The sequence below is a fragment of the Ischnura elegans genome, chromosome 2 (assembly GCF_921293095.1).
Source record: "Ischnura elegans chromosome 2, ioIscEleg1.1, whole genome shotgun sequence".
NCBI lineage: Eukaryota > Metazoa > Arthropoda > Insecta > Odonata > Coenagrionidae > Ischnura > Ischnura elegans.
The window spans coordinates 109,158,911-109,179,811 of record NC_060247.1 but is presented as its reverse complement, the minus strand read 5'-3'; the positions used below and the strand labels follow the sequence as shown (position 1 = coordinate 109,179,811).

Here is a 20,901-nt window from a genome sequence, read left to right as displayed (position 1 = left end):
TGAGAGGCAACTCATTAAGGTCAGTTTAAGTCAAGTTTATAGCAGAACCTCTAATTTACAAAGTCAGAAGTACCCAAATTTCCACACTTCACATATCACAGGGCTTGTAAAAAGGAATGTTGTCCAAGTGTGTTGTGGATAGCATGCATTTGCTGTATAGCCAGTACTTAATAATACATGGGACAAAATTCCTAGGTCAGATTTCCGAAGTTCTTTGTGATAAATATGTATTATGTAGGTCTGTACTGTGCTCAGTGCACACCTACCATTGAATTTTTAACCATGACTTGAGGAATGATCAAACCATTGAGGATGAAGCTGATTCAAATAAATCAAAGTCATGACTATTTGACTTAAAATTAACAGACCATGGGATCATCTATGATAGCCCTCCCCCATTAACACATTCAGTGTGGAGCATGTCAATTGACGAGGTTCCGTCCAAGCCAAGATACGGAGCACGTCAATTAACGTGAAACTATTGTCTTATATGTGAGCCTCCTCTGACACCACTCATCTCGCAAAATCCAGACAAGAGAATGAATGTTATCTCATGCAACCGTTTTTTATTAGTTAAGTTCCTGTCGGAAGTGTCAACGATTCAAAATGTCCCATCCATCCTGAAAGAGGAGTCGAGTTGCGGTTTGAGGGGATAAATCCTTGCAGAAGGGGGTGCTGCATGTGGCCAATTTCAGGAGGTTCAGCATTTTACCGTGCACTGTCAGCTATCTCCAGCATGGCTTGGAGCCTTTGGCGTGGTGTGCAGACGTATGCCTGGACTTAAGACATTTATCAAAATTTCCACTTTCAATACTAAAAATTTACGAGGCAAATTAAAATCAGCTAAATTTACACGATAAGTAAGGCACTCGGAGTAAAGTAGGTATTCACTTGTAGTCTTTGCTTATTTGCACAGTCTATTAAGAAAAACAACTGTTATTTATACTTAGAACATTTAAATCAATTTTCTATCAAATCAATCGATTGACCGTAAGGCAAAAATGAAAAATTAATGGTATTTTTATGAAAACATATATTAACCAATGTAAATAATATGCCTTCCAAAACTTCTACAGCTAGCAGGAGACCATACCAAGTACAAGAACTAAGAGCTCCACACTTCAACAGCCTTTAAATACCGTATTTCTCTGAATATAGTCCCCCCCCCCTATTTTTGAGGCTTCAATTTCAGGAAAAGTTAAATAAATGCATTTGAATATAGTCCCCCCCCCTTTACTTTTACCACAGGCATTTTTGGAAAAAAAGAGGGGACTATATTCAGACATATACGGTAGGTATAGGAGGCTGGGAAGTGAAGGCCATGGATCGTGGATGGCTATTGTTTAGAAAGAGGTTTGTTTTTTAATAAAAGAGTCTGTTTCCCTGCATTAAGAACACGATGTAAGTCCATTGTCCTTTGTAGTATATGAAATGCACTCAAAGAAAGAAGCCTTTCAGTGTATCTCTTCCAGTGCCCAGCGATTGCTTAATAAGAGTCATTCGTGCCGATATTTATTAATTTTACTTTCAGGTGATTATTTTCTATCATAATAATATCAATTATCCAGATATAAAAGTGAATATGGCCATATTGCATCTACACATATGCCGTGTCTGTGTCACCGTACGTACTCTCCGCCACCGCCGGCCAGAACCGGAGTCGACCACATGCTCGAAAAAATGATGTAAAATTCGAGGTTGCAAGTTGGTACAGGATTTTACTTTAGATTCACAATATAGAAGCTTCATAAAACGATGCGGTATAAGTCACTTGTCGTAAGTATCTACTTTTTATCTACGTTTATGTAAAAAAATTGGCTGAAAACAGGCCATTTTCTTATATATCTATGGATATTGATGAAACGAAATCTTTAAAGCCCTCCAAACGGAAGAAAAAGAAGTGTTAATTAAGATAGTATAACAGTTTTGTCGATAAAACCATTCATGAAACCACTGTACGAGGATAAAGTTGGCTATTTTCAGAAAAAATCGAGGGTGGTCATTTTTTTGCAAAATTTGTTCAACTTTGACCCCAAATATATCGTTAACCTGAAGGCACAGGAAAGAAATATGCATGTCATGCAAAATTTATTTGAAAGTATGTATGCGAAGTTTCAAATTCCTAACTCAAAAAAATCGTTTTTGAGGTTTTGGCCAGCTTTTTTTGATTCTAGCCCTTTGTGTAAGCGAAGAATGCTTACGAGTACGAAACGCAAACAGGAGCATTGTAAAAATACATCACTAAAGAAGAAACTCCCCTGCCTGCAGCTCACTTCTCACCTATGGTTTCAGATGACTGGCTCACGCTGAAAACCAAGGCCACTCAGTTCCCCCTTGGACTTGCGACCGGGGAAGGGGGGAGATAAGAAATTCTCTTAAGAGACTCACCCCCATTTTCGGCTGCAATATCTGGGAAAAAAGATGTCTCATACATGCGTTTATGCTGTACTTCGTCAATCAATAGAAGGAAGATTTTGTAAATCGAAGGTTCTCTTAAACAGTTTTCCCAATATATGTATAGTATTTGATCAGAACCAGGGGAGTTGTTCATAAAATGTTGTCACTTCTTGCAGTAAATGTGCATAAATGGGAGGTTGTTGTAATAAATTAGGCTTAAAAAGTTGGATTAAAGTTCATAAATAAATAGAACTCATAAAAAGCAAATTAGGTATATTTGGGAAAGGAAACTATACACTGTATATTCTAGGGTATAAGAAGACTTTTTAATTCACAAAAATCTTCTCAAAAGTTGAGAGTCACCTTATATTTAGGGTCTAGTCTTATAATGCCAGTTTTCAAACTATGATTTCAGGACTACAAACTCTATGGTCGCTGCATAGGGTGGAGGGTGCTCAAAAATAGCTGCCCCTTTACCTCCATTCTACCTACTTATCCTCTAAGGGCAATGTTGTTCTAGAAATAATAATATCAAAGCATGGATACATACATTAGTCCATGAGCATGAGTGCAGCTAAAGAACAAAACTGGGATCGTCCTGTAAGCACAGTTGTCTTATATGCCAGAACACACGGTAATAGATCAATAGTGTAGAAATAATTTGGTCCTATAGAAAGCTAAACTGATTTCTAAATATATAGTGGTACTCAATTGGACTCAGGCCATCCACACAGGAAAATAAAGGGTGAAAAATCACTTTTTGGAGGGGAGGGCTACCTTAGATTCAAAACACCAGAGCTCCTAAAAACTGGTAAGCAATGCCAGAGGGTTGAAAGAAAGGTTCATGGTGCTTGGCAGACACCTAACATGTCTGAAACCAGAAATAGGTATTGGCCGCCTATCACTTGAGAATGATGCTGAATGCTTTTGATAAGAAATTTCTGCTGCTTCTTCTGACTTCCTACGATTTGATCTTTGGATTTCACTTATTTGTAGTACAATCTTCCAAAATCGTTGGTGCATTAAAGTACCATATTTCTCTGAATATAGTCCCCCCCCCCTAATTTTGAGGCCTCAGTTTTGGGAAAAAATTAAAAAAATATGCTTGAATATAGTCCCCTCTTTACTTTTTCGGGGGGCATTTCTCGAAAAAAAGGGGGGACTATATTCAGAGATAAACGGTATGGTTTCGCTAGTAATGGACCCTGGTTGCTTTCATAGTGGTGAGGGTATTACCCTACCCCTCCCTTCCATTCTTATCCCTACCCTGGAGGCGTCGACGGGCTCCTATCGTGGCACCACCTTCATCCTTTTTCCTTCCCATTCCACTCCCCTCCCCAGAAGCACAGGCATATCAGATAAGTAACTGGGTCCCAGCTCCGGTTTGTTGTAACCCACCTTGGGTTCTCATTCATGCTTCTTCTGAGTACTGCTGATGGACCACTCTTATCTCAGATGAAATTGAGATACATCAATACAAATTGAAATTCTGCCTCGACTCTGAGCATAGTTGTTCCTGTTCCTGGGAAAATGATGCGCATCCACAAATAAGTACATATATCCATCAATCAGAGAAAATCTAGGCATATAATCCCTAATACCCAACACTTAACAAACCTGATGGCTTGGTTGGTCATTGCAAGCAGGGGCGCAGCTAGGAATTAAGGCTAGGGGGGGGTTTCAGGCGCAATTAATACTGGGGTGCTTGGGGTATTGCATACCGCCAGGGCAAGCGGGAGGTGCAGAGGCCTTCCGCCAGAAAAAATTGATAAATAAATGGTTCAAAATGATGATTTTTATGGCCTTCTGAGGGATAGTTTATTAATCCTCACACTATTCTATAAGCAATATTAAGTAAAATAGATTTAACTTAAAAAATTTCTGTGAGCTCTGGGGGGGGTTTATTCTCCAAAACCCCCCCCTTGCTGCGCCACTGATTGCAAGATAGGCATAATGCTAGATCTGGTGCAGAGAATTCATTTCCAAGGCAACATCACAAGAGAGATTTTCGGGATTAAAATGCTGATGCTATTTTCTGAAACTAAACAGGAATTGTAGAAAAAGCATCACGGCTTTCTTTCCCTAAGGATTCGAGGGATAGATGCCAGTAGAAATTTGACATGGCATCACTCCCTTTGAGTAAGCACTCATCACCAACAACCGGCATAGCTGAAAGTGTTGTGGAGCTCTTGCAAGGACTCCATGTTAGTGATGCATGTATGTGTGCATCACTCTTGTCAATAGAGTGGTTTCCTTCATCAAAGAAAACGAAAGGCATTGATTGCGATTCGTTACCCACCATTAGTGTATTCATAATACACAAATTATTTGGTTTTTGATATACCAGTTTAGACGAATGGCATGGGTCAAATTTTATCCTCGTTTGAAAAAGGCCAGATTGGCGCCCATGCGATTCCACTCCACGTGACGTCACAGGGACCTCGTTTCTACACGAGGGGATAGGAGTTATACATCGTCTGAGCCTATTAAAACTGGCTAAGGTCGGAAAGTTTTCTTCGTTTGATAAGGTATTAATAAACCTTTTTTAAGCCAAGCGCTACCAGCCAGCAAGGTACTCAGCTACCCGCTAGCATCCTGCGTCCTATCAGCGCTCAGAGCCTCGATCAAGATCACCTCACAAGGCAGGAGGGGGAACCAGAAATGCGTCGCACGGACTTTTTCCCATCATTCCTACTTACGCGTCACGTTTTCGCGCGCTTGAAATTTTTCACTTTTCATTTAATCGCAAAAAATAGATATCGTCATTTAAAAATCTAAAAGCGTGAAATACGTACTCCAGGAGTAATAATCTTTTGATTTAGGCAATAAAAAAATAATAGGAAACCACCCTATTGCATTGCTCTAGGCCTCATGAGGCATTCAATGCCTCCAACTTCAAATGAAGAAAGGAATGATTCTAAATCAGGAAAAATGTGTTTCCAAACTATCCTCAGCATAATTCTTGGGCAGGAGGGTAAAAGCAGAGCATATCAATGGGAAAGAAGTTTGTTGAGTCAATCCACTTTTTCACAACTGAATATTTGTTGATTGCATGTTTTCCTCCTTTATGTGTGAGATGGAAGAAGGACTTCATATTCTCAATCTTGCCCCTAAAAAGGCATTTAATTGTCATTTTTTGATCAGGAAGGCTGATCTTGTTGATATGTAGTATGGTCTAAATGCATTCCAATATCTTTCAATTTCATCCCACTGCAGCTTTGGTTTCATGTTAACACATGTTAAGGAATGAAAAATTTGAGGAATTGTGGTAAAATTGCCATGCACATCTTATGATCTCAATAGCGTAATTTCCTTCATCTAAGAAAACGAAAAGCATTGATTGCAATTCATTACCCACCATTAGTGTATTCATAATATACAAATTATTTGGTTTTAGAAATACCAGTTTAGATGAAAGTTAATGGTCAATTTTAAACCTCATTTGAAAAAGGCCAGATTGGCGCCCATGCGATGTCACTCCACGTGAAGTCAAAGGGACCTAGTTTCTATACGAGTAGATAGGAGTTTTACATCGTATGAGATTACCAATGCATGCATGAGGCACAGAGCAGGGAAACATGTCTTAATAATCACCTATTAAAACTGGCTAAGGTCAGAAAGTTTTCTTCATTTGATAAGGTATTAATAATCCTTGTTTAAGCCAAGCGCTACCAGCTAGCAGGGCACTCGGCTACCTGCTAGCATCCTGCGTCGTATCAGCGCTCAAAGCCTCGCCCCAAGGTCATCTCACTTGCGGCAGCAGGAACCAGAACGACGTCACACGGAGATTTCCCGGCATTCATACTTAGCCGTCGCGTTTTCGTGCGCTTGAAAATTTTCACTTTTCATTTAATCGCGAAAAATATATATCGTCTATACAAGATATTGCCACGAGAAAAAATTTCCCTAGACCGGGCATCAAACCAAGGACTATCCAGGTTCTTTAATAGGGTGGTTTCCTATTTTTTTTTTATTGCTTAAATCGAAAGATTATTACTCCTGGAGTACGTATTTCACGCTTTTAGATTTTTAAATGACAACATCTATTTTTCGCGATTAAATGAAAAGTGAAAATTTTCAAGCGCGCGAAAACGCGACGCTTAAGTATGAATGCCGGGAAATATCTCCGTACGTCGTATTTCTGGTTCCCCCTCCCGCCCGGTGAGGTGACCTTGAGGCGAGGCTTAGCACTGATACGTCGCAGGATGCTAGCGGATAGCTGAGTACCTTGCTGGATGGTAGCGCTTGGCTTAAAAAAGGTTTATTAATACCTTATCAAACGAAGAAAACTTTCCGAACTTAGCCAGTTTTAATAGGTGATTATTAAGACATGTTTCCCTGAGCTCTGTGCCTCATGCATGCATTGGTAACCTCAGACGATGTATAACTCCTATCCTCTCGTGTAGAAACTAGGTCCCTGTGACGTCATGCAGAGTGGAATCGCATAGGTGCCAATCTGGCCTTTTTCAAATGAGGATAAAATTTGACCCTTGCCATTCGTCTAAACCGGTATTTCAAAAACCAAATATGTAATTTGTGTATTATGAATACACTAATGGTGGGTAACGAATCGCAATCAATGCCTTTCGTTTTCTTTGATGAAGGAAACTACCCTATTCTCATGGCAATTATATCGAGGCTCATGGTACTAGGTTAACTTAAGAACCTGGATAGCATAGTGGTCTGCACAGTCGCCTAGAAAGCCAAAGGTCCGTGGTTCGATTCCCGGTCCAGGGAAATTTTTTCTCATGGCAATTCTTGTATATTTCACTGCCATTCACGCGGCAGGGTTTGAAATATTACACATAGATATCATCATTTAAAAATCTAAAAGCGTGAAATACGTACTCCAGGAGTAATAATCTTTCGATTTAGGCAATAAAAAAATAATAGGAAACCACCCTATTCATGGCCAGAGAAGTAATCACATGCTAGGAGATCTTGAAAGGGAGGATTGTTATGTTAAGGGAATTTAAAGAGGCTAATCAGTAAAATTTCACTCAAATATAGTAGCAATTACACTTTCATAAAAAATTTACTTCCTCTTCAATCCTTTCAGAACAACAAAAATCTTGCTCATTATAAAACAAATTCATTGCCATATGACAGTTTTACTTTGGCACACACCACGACGACCTATTACAAACTTACCTAAATCGTTCGACTTCACATCTAGAATACACAACTTCAAAGAATGTACTTTCACTCAACACCAAATGTAAATTAACTCAATGAATTGGGAATGTGCAAGAAAATGAGTCCAACCGTTATGGTCAGGAAATAAATTGTGAAAAAACCAGCATGTAAAGGCACTCATTTCACTTTCTTAAGTTCAACCGAAAGGAAACTGTGGTCCTCAGAAACCAGTGTCCAACGATTAGTCTGACTGAAAACCAAATACTTTTAGACTCCCAGCATCACTCTTTCGGTCATATTTGTCCTTATCATCGCAGGCATAAGCTAGAAGATAAAGACGAGGATGCCATGCCACAGTGAATGTTGCTGCCTCAACTGGGACATCGGCAACCTTCTCCCCAGTCTCAACGGCACCAATGTCAATCACCAAGTCCTCTGATGCAGAAGCTAGAAGTTTTCCATCATGGCTGAAGCTAATGGTTCTAACTGGCCAATCCAATCTGAAAATAAGGAATAAAGAATCAAATCAAAAATGATGTCACTCCCTCAGTGGTACAACCTGAATGTAAGGTAGGTGATGGTAGAGGTCAGCCCAGAAAAGGTCTCAGGCACATGAATTTCACTCACACTAGGTAGGGGCGACAGTAAGAGCTAGTTGAGCCATTGCAAAAATTCACAAAATGATGCCGTATGCTATGAGAATGTACATTCTTTTAAATGCGGGGAGTCATTAGAGTGACTTCCTTCATGATCCGTTCGACTTATTGAGTATCATTTGGTTGGGTAAGTAATGCAGCAAGCTACTTTGTAGGTTCCTCGATCATCTCCTCATAAAGTGTGGTCTCAAACTTGAGTTGCAGTTTAACAGATGAATTTTCTCTATTTAATAGCTTCTGGCATAAATAAATTATTGCAAGGTTCTTATATTTCAGACCAATCATCGCCCAGCATGACAATCAAACTGCTCTCTGAGTGAGGCTGCAAGGTATTTTGTTGAATTACATCTTCAAAAGGTATTCTTGGTTGCAAAGGAAGATACCAAGTAGCATTTATGTTCCTCCATATGATTACTCCTCCAATATTCAGTAAGCGATTTCTTCCACAGACAAATTACATAAGACACGGTTCCCACTCAATCTAAATTATAAAATTCACAGTTTTTTCCAGGTTTCCACAGTCTAAATGTCTTCAAATTCACGGCTTGCAGATAAATATAAATCAGAATCAGAAATATTGATCACGTAACAATCATCAGCGACACGTTAACAACAAATTTAACAAACGCGACAGACACTGTGAATGCAAATACAGCAATGAAAGTCTCTCCTGACGTCACATATCACTTGAAAAATTCAGCTCTGGCAAAAGGTTGTGAGCGGGAAAATAGAGGGACCAGGGTGCCAGGGAAGTTAAGAAGTGTCTGAATGTTTGCAAGTGTTAATGAATAATTAAGTGTTTGCACTTTGGTTACCAGTTTTCTGGCTTTGGTACTGGCTTAAGGTCAACGTGTCATCATGACACACGGACCAATAACTGCGCTTCCAATACACGTGTCCAGATAAATCCCTGGCCATGTCTGCGAGTGACTGACCTAGAAATATGATCCAAATATCCATTTTTTTAAATTCTGTCAATCGTAGTTCTACGATCGTAAAATCAAGATTGAGAGATTTTTAAGGCTTTAGGATGAAATTCCAGGTTTTTTTCCAGGTTTTTTCATGATATGTGAAATTCACGGCTTATTCATGGTTTTAAGTTTTAAGTTTATATAAATAAAATAAGAGAGATAGATTGCAGAACAGACAGATTCCGAATGTCATTTTTTCCACGATCGATAACAGATTATAACGGCAGCAATAGAACTCGTAAACAGATTGCATGACTTGTAGAGTAGCTTACTGACCTATGTAAAACTTAATGAATGTTTCTGAATTTCTATTCTATATTCTATTTCTAACAGCATATAGTAGTATAGTTTGTTGTTATACGGGACGTTCTTTGGACGGTGTGGTGTGCATGTGGGAGTCCAAATGCATGCTGCATGCTGGTGATTGATCACCCCCTGCCAAACACCCTAGAGGTGGCTCGCAGGGTATTATGTAGATGTAGATGTTAAGGTTTTCAAGGGTGAGTGGGAACCCCGATAGGAGCACAGACAAGTGCTACAATCATCACCTGATGTATCAAATAAGCACAGGGCTGTGGGGTGGGGCTGGGAGTATTATTGTAATTTTTTTACACGAGAAATCATTATGACAGCTATGACAATTATTCAAATGATTTGGAGACATAGTAAATAAGGCACATAGTGCATAATGGTGATACATAAGACAAATCCAGATTTTATGAAGTGAAAACTAACATTGGAATAAAAAATAAGTAAATATAAAGTGGAAAATTATCAATCACACATAAAGAAATGGGATATAGGATAGGGGGGAGGATTTGATGCTGATTAAATTAATTCTACCAAAATATGTATGCAGAGAACAGAGATAAGGTAAATTGGGTCCAGCATAAATTGAGTAAAACATAGGAAATTTCATTAGGTTTGAAAAATAAATTACTTAAGGTCCTACAAGTAATTGATACTTGCCTTGAAAAAGTTCGAAGGCATACAAGTTCTGAAACATCCCAGAGAGAGACAAGTGCATCAGCAGATCCCGTAGCAAAGTAACGACCAGTAGGGTCAAACTCTATGCATATGCATGTCCCTGGATGTGCTTGGAGAATGTGCTGTAGCTGTAAGTCAGGATAGCTATAAAAACAAAATGTTATTATTATTATTATTAAAGAATATGTTATACCAATTAAGGTAGGTTTCCATGGAGCATTCACAAAGCATTCTTGCAGTCCCCCCTCCCCTCATGTACTTCCCTCTTCAATTCATGATAAGGCCTTCATTTTTTTCATTATGTTTAATTTACCAACAATTGTCAAACACAATATGGAAAATTTATGGTAAATTGAATAAAACTGAGAGTAACATCTAATGTCTAGTTACTCAACTATGAATCTAACTCCAGCTACATATCATTGCTTACTTAAATATCAAACAACCTAAACCAATTCAAACATTGAAACTATGCTATAGGACACTACCCCTATAGGAAATATGAAACTAATGGCACATGACATTTGATTCATCAAAAGATAAGTTAAACGCAAGGCTAACCCATTATTAATACTCTTAACTTGCAGCATTAGTGAGCATAAAGTTATATTTTGGCAACACTGTGAGCCTAAGTCAGATGACAATTGTTTAAGGGCCTTGGCTAACAAAGTGCTATAGACAGCTTGAATTTTACATGCTTTCTGTCAAAGAAAAACCACCAAATACATGGTTTTTTTACTGAGTATTCAAACCTGGATCTCCTGACTGCAAGGAGATTCAGATTTGTATCTCAGGTGATTCAAACAATTTTTCCATGGCAAGTTCCATTCTTGGTATAAATAAATTTTCACCCATGTTGCATGATTACGGACAAAGTAATTTGTTTAATTCAGTACTTTGAAAGTGTCCATTGGTTTACCACTAAGCAAGGTTTTTTCCTCAAACAAAGGCTTAGTAAGCACAATTTCCATCTTCTGTGCTACAATGCAGACATGAGAGGCTAACATCTTGCTCACGAATCCAATCAGTGGCATAGCCAGGAATTTTGTCTGGGGTGGGCGGATTCCAAAACCAGAGGGGAAAATTTTTTGAGAAGCAGAGCACTAATTAATGAGTTTTAAACTAATTTGAACACTTTTCATAACCGATAAAACTTCATTTGTTAAATAAATGTGTGCGAAAGATCCACAGAGAAAAAAATCATTCGCCTTGACCGGGATTCGAACCTGGATCCCCCGATTTCCGGTCGAGTGCTTTAGCCAGTTAAGCTATCGAGGCGTCATAAATGCATCGTGGCATCAAAAAATAAATAAGAATAAATAATAAGGCGTCAAAAAAATAAATGTGTGTTATATTCATGATTTTTCAATGTTTCGTTTTCCTTTATGAAGTATAATAATTGTGCTTTTAAATTTTGGGGGGGTCCGGACTCTCCCCTCTCCAATCCCCCCCGGCTACGCCACTGAAACCAATTACATATAAAATAATTGTTAGAGGAAGATGGCTTGGAGATGCAAGTAGAAGCATGTCTGACCAGCAATCAGGAGACCTGAATTTAAATCCCTAAAAACCTAAACAGCTTTTTTCACGCCTAATTTCCTTCTAGATGTACTTAAATAACTTTTTCTCTCACATGCATGATTTTTTATAGCGTTACATGATGCACAGGCATAATGACAAAACTTATTTTTTATTACATAGCCACTAAAACTAAATGAAAATGATTACTGTTCATAACATATACCTACATGATTTCATTAAAGCAGTCACATCAAGTAGAATTAAGCAATATGTACTTTATTTGTTCCGAGGTACTTCTAATTGTAACATGATTCCATTTTCTTGGGAATTTCAAAACAGAAATAAATCATCATCAACTCGTAAAAAAAAGGCACTAATATTCAACTCCAAAGAAATGGGCCAGAGACAACCAGTTTTTGAGGAAAGGTTCACTGTGGATTGTGGTATTATTCAAGGAAATAATGCAATCCCGACGCAATAAATAAAAGATATTATTCCAGGTATTGGCAACGTACATCCAACAGCATAAGCCACCTGGTCCTTAGAACTTACATAGTTCCAAAGAGGGAGAATATGCATAAGTAGCTTAAGTGGTAGAGTAGAGAACAACAAATTTTTGCCACTGTTACTCACATTAAAGCAGCAATTTCTTTTAAGAAATCAGTGAAATCAGAAAGATTAAAATCTGCGTCTAAAAATCAAAATAGAAGCATTTTTTGGCGAATTTATCTCGTAATAATACAATTTGACAAGTAATGAATGACAACACACTTTCTCACGGAAGTTTGGGAATATTGAATTCAAAAGGCCCTGAAAATAAAATTTGAATGCATACCAATCATAGCAATTTTCTTACCTCAGAATGTGAATGCAACCTTGTCCATTGGTGAGGAAGAAAAGGTTACTTTGTTTATTCCAAGATATTTCATTTACTTCAAACTTAAACTGCTCCTCTGCCTTGATTTTATGGGTACGGGTATCAATAAATGTAACCAAATCTTCTTTATTTCCCACAGCAATTGTGTTCCCATCGGGAGACCAAGTAATATTGATATTTTCTCCTGTTAAATGAACACAGCATGTTAGAGAACTACTAGGTAACAAAAAATATAAAAATAAATACGGTCACGCACCTTTGGTGTTAATTGTAGCAGCACTTTTCTGAGATCTAACGTCCCATATTCTGACTGTTTTGTCACCGCTAGCAGTACTTAATAATTCAGGATTAGATGCATGCCAACAAAGTTGATCCACACTACCTCCATGGCCACGAAAAGTGAACTCTTTATTCTGAATAATAACGGGAAAAGAGTCATTACAAATTGAAACTGTATCGTGTTAAAAATTTCACCATACACCCTAAAAAAACTCACCAATCTGTCACGATCCAGGAGGAATATAGAGACGGATTTATCGAAAGATCCCGAGGCAAGCCTTCGGCCATCACAGCTCCATCCAACTGAGTGCACTTTTGACGTATGGGCCTGGTATTCCCTAGTCTTTTTATGAGTTTTAAAATGATTCTGAAGTTCTTCTATTCCGCCATTTACAGGCATTCTGTGCCGATCGAAACGATCAGCAGACCGGCTACTGCCGCCGCTATGCGGTGCCAACATTGTAAATTCACTGAATTGTCTTACTTTTTCGATCTGCACACGCACGATACACGTCCAGGGAAAATAATATCAGCTCGAGGGCCGTATTTTTTATTTATAAACCAATAATTAGCTCCATTTCAGTACATTCCCGGTGTTAGAATCAGTCCAAGAAAGTTGTTTATTAATTCTTATTGCTTTCGCTTAGTTACCTTCAACTTTTACACGAGTCCATTTCAACTCAACCTCGCAAGATGTCGCGAAGTGTATTCAAACTGGCGCTTCACATGAATTTCTGGAGAAGAACGTTGTGATGTTGATATACACACTGAATAAAGCAAGTCAGCAGAAAATCATGGCACCATTTGAAAACGATTCGTAAAACGTAAATTTTTTCCTTTCAGTAATTTGGCTAAAATCATTTGCAATTATTAGCTTCTATTCCTTTAACAACCTTAAGTTTGGTTTGCCCACTCTCTTATATACACACTCTTTCCGCAAGTGTGCGATTCTTTCTTTTAAAATCCTGAGCCGATCCAGCCAGTTTCGCATAGCTCACCCGAGACTCCATTATTTACTATCGTTACATACTACTTGTCCTTCAAATCAAATTTATTTACAAACAATGGCGAAAAAATGCCATTCTTTTCTGGGTGGGGATGGGATCATTACTTTCCATGGCATCTTGGCATGCAATACCTAATAAGCAGTGATGCCTCTCAGGTCTTATATGTAGAGACAAGCAGATTTGACATATTTATCAATTATTTTTAAACATATATTTATTAAGCCGGTGAAATCAAAATATTTCATAGGAAAGCCATCTTAGCACGCATGACCATATTTTCAAAATTTTACCGCTAACTATGCGACCAATGGTTTTTTTAAGGGGGGGTGGGGACGTCAAACTGTTATACGGAGTTAAATAAGAGTTAGGGAAAAACATACAACCAATTTGAGCACTAGAAAAAGTGAAGTATTACAAAAACAAGACAATTAAAAGTACGACAAAGTGACGGTTCAACAGCATGGTATCAGATATCAGGTTTCTTCTACCCTGTGATCTCTTAAGTATAGTGCTAATAGTAACTAGCTCAGCGAAATATTACCAATAGATGATGCCTTAATTTTTCCCTTTAATAGCTGTTTTTCTGGTAAAGTGTGTGCCACTTGATACAATTTCATTTGAAACTCGAAAGATCTTTTATCCGTGCTTGAAACCATGCAGCTTACTCCAAGTCTTTATGATCATAAATATATAATCGTATCGTATATACATAATTCATGAATTATGTATATACAGACTAGGTATGAGTTTCTCATAGATACGATAACATTATGCCAACAACTTCTTGAAATATCAGTTCTGAATGTGTGCTAGAACAACTGTATTTGATAAGGGAATTGGAATCTTTTTTGGCCAGGTTTTACAATCAATTGAAAACATTAACAACATTACTGTACCCATATAGCAGAAATACGTCTCAGATATGACTCTGAGATGTCTCGAATATCACATATTTTGTCTCAGAGAGATTCTGAGAACTTCAGAGACATCTCTGAGATGTCACAAAAAATAGTCTCTGAGATGTCTCATGAGATTTTGTACTATGATATGTTTTAAATTTAGGCAAAAAAAATCAAATGCAAATTATACAGTTATGGCCTACTTTTCTCGATCATTTTTAGCGACAAATTTTTTATGGACGACCTTTTGAATATAAGAGACCCATATTAAATGTTGTGATTTTAATAATCACAAATGCAACATTGCACCGAAAAATATACATGGAAGGCATTGATGGCATTTAAATGTTTTTTTTTTAATTCCTGAACACATCACGATTACATCTCTGAGACAGATGCGATATTCAAGACCATATATGTGAGACGTCTCTGAGAGGTTCGTTGCTATGTGGTGTGCCATAATGGGCACTTTCTCAATCCCTCCGAGATCTCAATCCCTCTGAGACTCGACCCCTCTGAGACTTGACCCCTCTGAGACTTCACCACGAGGAGACGATTCGCGAGCTCCTGAGTACCAATCTCGCGAAGCTACAGAGTACGTCGTGCCTGCCTGATCCACGCGTGCCGCTGATCCTCGCGTCCTGTGAACTGCTCACAATTTATAGTGAATTCACCAACGGTGTCGGCCTCTTTACGGCATGTGTGAACTTCAATTACTTTCCGCCACCGTTTACCCAATTGTAAGGTGAATCGTCAGCGTGAAACCTGTTTCCCCTCCTCTGCCTACACCTCCCCTCTCACGCCTGCTTCGAGCGAGGCCGCGATCTTGTAAGCGGTCTGGCGCTCTCTCTCTGCTACTGACCTCAGACAAGGAAGGAACTCTCTTTCGTGCCCGGCTTCTTCCCAACGGCAAGAGTACATTATCCTCAGGCAATTTAGTATTTTATGTATTGTGCTCCTAAAGCTTACTTCGGTCATTAAATGTATTATTACTGTTGGAAATCAACCATATTGTTTGTTAATTTTTTTACTCCTAACCACCTATATTCTCGTCAATTCATTCTCGCGACGTGTGTGCGTTGCAGTGGGTACTGTAAATGATCAGCTATATCCCTCTTCAACCTCCCTGTATCATGAACTCATTCATCTCCAAACCCTCTCTTTCCTACTATCCTCAGCTGTTTAATCCTCTCTAACCACCCGAGTGGTTAATTGTGGAGGCCTTACTTCCACCTGGCCCCATCCCACTGTGACCTCCCCATCTTTTTTCAACTGAGGAATTCACACTACTCAATCCCATCACCGACATCTCCTTTACTTGGCTCATTCTCCCAACCAACTCATTTCATCTTTCTTCCTTCCTGTGTTTGCGCAATCTAAACTTCCTCCACTTAACAATTTTTTTTAATAAATGTGAACTTTTTCATGTATTATGATGATCACATCCTCACGTCAAAATCATGAAATAGCCAAAGCTCCATAAAGCAGACATGTATGGGACTAGAAAAATTGTCCGATACGAGCGGGCTTCCCCCACTCTTTTCAATGCAAGTCCACAGAGGGATAGGCGCGTTTCTAATTTTAAAATGTAGAAAAAAAGGCAGGGTCTCATGTACAAATTTAATTGGAATGTTCATGCACAAATTGAGGTCAGAGGACCTCCTTAAACACAACATTGGAAGTAATTACACTTTACTCTGTTAAACGCACGACTCATACTTACATATCAACAGGAGAATTAAATGTGGAATCAGCCGCATTTTGATAAAAGTTATTTAAAGAATGCGAGATATTGTTGCAAATGAACAAATGTATCAGTTTGAGCGCCGTTAACGTCAGGAACATTAAAATTTTTTTTTGTATATACATAATTATTTAAAAACCAATTTTAGTAAACAATAGCAATATTTAGGAAGTAAGATATGCCATCGCATGTTCTCTGATTAATTCTGTGCATTTTGGTACCTCATTTGAAGAGTTTAGATGTGTATAAGTTGAGAAAAAGGTATCTATACAATAGAAATAATATAGAAGATTAAAATGTGTCCAGTTTAGTGGGGGCTTCCATCTGGACAATAAAGTGCAATTTTGTGATCTGTAACTAGGCTGTTAGGTAAAATGTTTTTAAACCCTTCAATTTTTTTCCAAGTACTGAAACAATTACACTTTTAACTTAAACATTCCCAATGAAAATATTGTAATTGCTGTCCATGCAATGACTATTGGATATCCATTACATTATCCATACCACTACTATGTTCACTATCAATGCCACATACAATTTCCTATCTAATCTTCTCTTTTTTCTCTCATCACCATTTTTCATCTCATTTCGAATCTGTTACTACACAATTGTCTTCCTTCATAGTTAGAGCTGAACCCAATTCTTATAATTTTGCAACACCAATAGTAACCGAATAAAGAACCTAAAGTAATCTCGACCAATGGGAGTAGAGGAGCAGTGGAGAAGCATTGACCTGGGGCCTAAGTCTGTAACTTCGTTTTCTCCCGAGTTGGGAGAAAATAGACTTGTGACGCAACCGTTTCATCCAACCCTAAGTCTGCAACTCGTTTCTCCTGGTAACGGAGAAAGTGTTTCCCCTGGAGAAAATGTTTCTCCCGACTCAAGTCTGCTCAAGGGGAGAAGAATTTTAGTGTGCTTCCAGGTGTTCAAAGAGAAGAATAAATGCCAGAGCATTCACAACACTTTCCACATGCAATTCGTCACCATTTAACATGGAGTAGCAACTTCTTGGACGTTAGTTCAGTTTTGATGCTTTCATATAAAAAAACTACAAAGGTAGTTGCCATTAATAATAACCCAAAATAAAATTGATTGCAATAAATAGGAGAAGTGTGCAAAATCTATCGCCATACTCATCATAAAAAAATATACATTCTGCAATGTGGAGGTATCTGTGTGTGCACTTCTTTAAAATTGTTATTTTCAGCAGACAATTTGCTTTACTAGGAGAAAACTATCCCAATAAATGGGACTGGAGCATTAAAACAATATTTTTAGGACAGAAACAGAGAATTAACTATGAATAATAGCTCACTATAAGTGTGCGAAACAAATATGAATACTAATTTAAACATGCTTTATTTTTTGGTGACAAGAATCAAATTTCTATAGCAACCACAAACAGAACTTGAATGAGCAGTAAAAGTTTAGTAGAACTTGCTCTTCAAAATTAAGCATGAGTGGTGCAGTATAGGCAGCTGTCACTAATAAATTGATAAATATCCTTCTCAGAACAAAATCGAGTATTTGAGCTTAAAGAGTCAAGAAATTTAATTAGTTGCCAAAAATTACCTTGCCAAACACTTTTCCTCAACACCTATACTCACCGACTGTAATAAAATAAACCCTTTAAAAGTCACCCTCTTTTAACTGGTGCATGTGAAGACTCCAACAATTTGTTGACGAACTAATTTGAACGATTTTACTCAGAATTTTATAAAAATTTCAATATGAATGTGCTGAAGCTATTTTTTTAAATTTTCACTCCTTATACTCACCTTATCAATAACAATGTTCATTAATGTTGTTAACTCTTTCATGCAACTTGGGTATAATGCATTGAATATCAATACATATTACCTAATTGAAAAACACCAGACTGATAGAATGGCCCATAGCATTCTCCGCACATAACCCTCAGGCTAACGCTGGCAATTTAAGGGTTATTAAACATTAATACACACTACCATGTTTGCAATTGTAGTTAAATCTTAGCTATACAAAAGAATAGAGAATTCTATTTACTGAGTTTTGCATACCAAGTGAGGTGTATAGATAATTTATAAGTTTGCATATTTTATCAGTAGATAGGTACTTACTTTTCTTTTAAACTCATAGTTTGCCACAGGAATATAGGTAGTTAATGTTGCAGGAATTAAAAATACAACATTTGAAGTTGCATTTCATTATAAATTTTGGATAGTCAAAGATGGGTGAAGGTATCAAAACCCCTTCACTGTAGCCTTCAAACAGCTGTACTAAAGGTGGCTGATACGAATAAAAATAGCTGCTTTATAAGGATTTAAGAGAGTCATATTGAATTATCATCTAGAGTAACACCAAATGAATTTATACTCCAAATACTGTTGTAATATGAAATATTTTTTAAAAACCATTTTGGTATCCAAAATTATAATTAAACGAGTCGATTGGGTGCTTGAATTCTTCAAGCGGGTAATAAGGAGGGTGGGAACATTGTTGTGTCACGTGTTGTCGAGTATTGTGTCCATAAGTGTTTAAAATATTCAAAAATTTCCCTGCCGGTTTTTGAAAGGGTAAGGAACTTAATTGTTTACTTTTAAAATTATTTGTTATTTTCAATATGATTTCATTTGACGGATAGTTCATTATTTGAATAGGCTAAGTTTAGCACTGAGACATAATTGGAATAAGGTTTTTAAAATTTCAAGACAGTGATGATTTTGTGGTTATTTTTCAACTCTTAAAGTCCAAAAGCGTTGTGATAAGCGAAACTTGAAAATGAAACGCAGATTCCTTAGATAAATATATAAAGATATACCACTCGCAAAAAATATGTCCATAATGCAGTGTGTAAAATACTAAATTGTAACGATTCCCCAAATTTCTTTGGTACTAAAAAATAGTTATTCTCAAGATATTCCAATTTGAAAAACATAGCTTTGGCATATTTGCTATCATTATCGTATCGAATTATCAAGTATACTGACACGTGTATTGAAAATTCGCAATCCTGTTCCAGTCTTCGATCATCAACCCTAAAATTCCTGGTCAACTATGTACGTGGATAGAAAATCCTGTATGTAATAACGATTCGATATATTTTAAGAAAAAGCATATTCAATATATATAGATCGTGAGACTACACGCAAAGCATATTTCCATTGGGCATTGTGAGGAAGACCAAGATGTACCCATTCACCAAATTTCATTGGTCCAACGTAAATACTAATCATGTTATGCCAATTCGCGTATTTGCTACAATTATCGAATCGATCTTTCGATAAAACTGCTATCTGCACTGTAATATCCGCAATGCCGTAGATTTTAATTCCAGTTAACAGAAATCTTCTCTATATTTCCTGGTCAACTATGTCCTTGGATGTAAAATCCTATATGTTATAGCAATTCGACATATTTTAAGAAAAAGTAGATTCGATATATATCGAACGTGAGACTAAACGCAAACAATATTTCAATTGGGCATTGTGAGGAATCCCAAGATGTACCCATTCACAAAATTTCATTGGTGCAACGTATATACTAATCAAAATATGCTAATTTCAGCATTTGCTATAACTATCGAATCGATCTTTCGATTATACTGACATCTGCACTGTAAAATCCGCAACGATATTGATTTTATTTCCACGCTATGGTCATCTTCTATATTATTGCTGGTCAACAATGCCCGTGGGTGTAAAATCCTAAATGTTATAGCTATTCGATATAATTTGTGAAAAAGCAGATTCGATATGTATCGAATGTGAGACTACATGCAAAACATATTTCCATTGGGCAATGTGAGGAATACCAAGATGTACCCATTCACCAATTTTCATTGGTCCAACGTATATACTAATCCAGTTATGCCAATTTGCGTATTTGCTACAATAATCGATTCGATCTTTCGATTATACTGACATCTGTAATGTAAAATCCGCAATGACATTTTTTTTTATCCAGTCTATGGTCATCTACTATATAATTCCTGGTCAACAATGCCCGTGGGTGTAAAATCCTATATGTTATAGCTATTCGATATAAATTGTGAAAAAGCAGATTCGATATATATCGAATGTGAGACTACATGCAAGACATATTTTCATTGGATATTGTGAGGAATAAAAAGATGTACCCATTCACCATATTTCATTGGTCAAACGGAAACACTATTGAAGTTATGCCAATTAACGTATTTGCTAGAATAATCGAATCGATTCTTCGATCATACTGACATCTGTACTTTAAAATCCGCATTGCTTTTGGTTTAACTTACAGTCTATGGGTATCTACTATATAATTCCTGGTCAAATATGTCCTTGGATGTAAAATCCTATGTGTTATAGCAATTCGATATATTTTAATAAAAATTATATTCGATATATATCGAGCGTGAGACTACATACAAAACAAATTTCCATTGGGCATTGTGAGGAATACAAAGA

The 20,901-nt window shown here is 37.3% G+C and overlaps 1 protein-coding gene across 1 annotated transcript; it reads right to left on the bottom strand.

The window, feature by feature from the left end:
- Window positions 1-7,413: 7,413 nt before the first annotated feature.
- On the bottom strand, window positions 7,414-13,497 carry LOC124154338 (THO complex subunit 3). Its single transcript, XM_046528009.1, has 5 exons — window positions 13,042-13,497; window positions 12,802-12,958; window positions 12,525-12,729; window positions 10,130-10,291; window positions 7,414-8,033 (listed from the first exon to the last, which is right to left on the bottom strand). Exons 1-5 carry the CDS (start codon window positions 13,282-13,284, stop codon window positions 7,775-7,777), a joined length of 1,026 nt encoding a protein of 341 aa, XP_046383965.1. The 5' UTR covers window positions 13,285-13,497; the 3' UTR covers window positions 7,414-7,774.
- Window positions 13,498-20,901: the final 7,404 nt, after the last annotated feature.

Excerpts from the sequence above, each read along its gene's own strand:
- LOC124154338 (XM_046528009.1), bottom strand. The coding sequence starts at position 13,284 with ATGTTGGCACCGCATAGCGGCGGCAGTAGCCGGTCTGCTGATCGTTTC. Across the intron at positions 12,730-12,801 it reads TGCTACAATTAACACCAAAG|GAGAAAATATCAATATTACT; the intron begins GTGCGTGACCGT and ends TTCATTTAACAG. Across the intron at positions 8,034-10,129 it reads TGCCTTCGAACTTTTTCAAG|ATTGGATTGGCCAGTTAGAA; the intron begins GCAAGTATCAAT and ends CCTTATTTTCAG.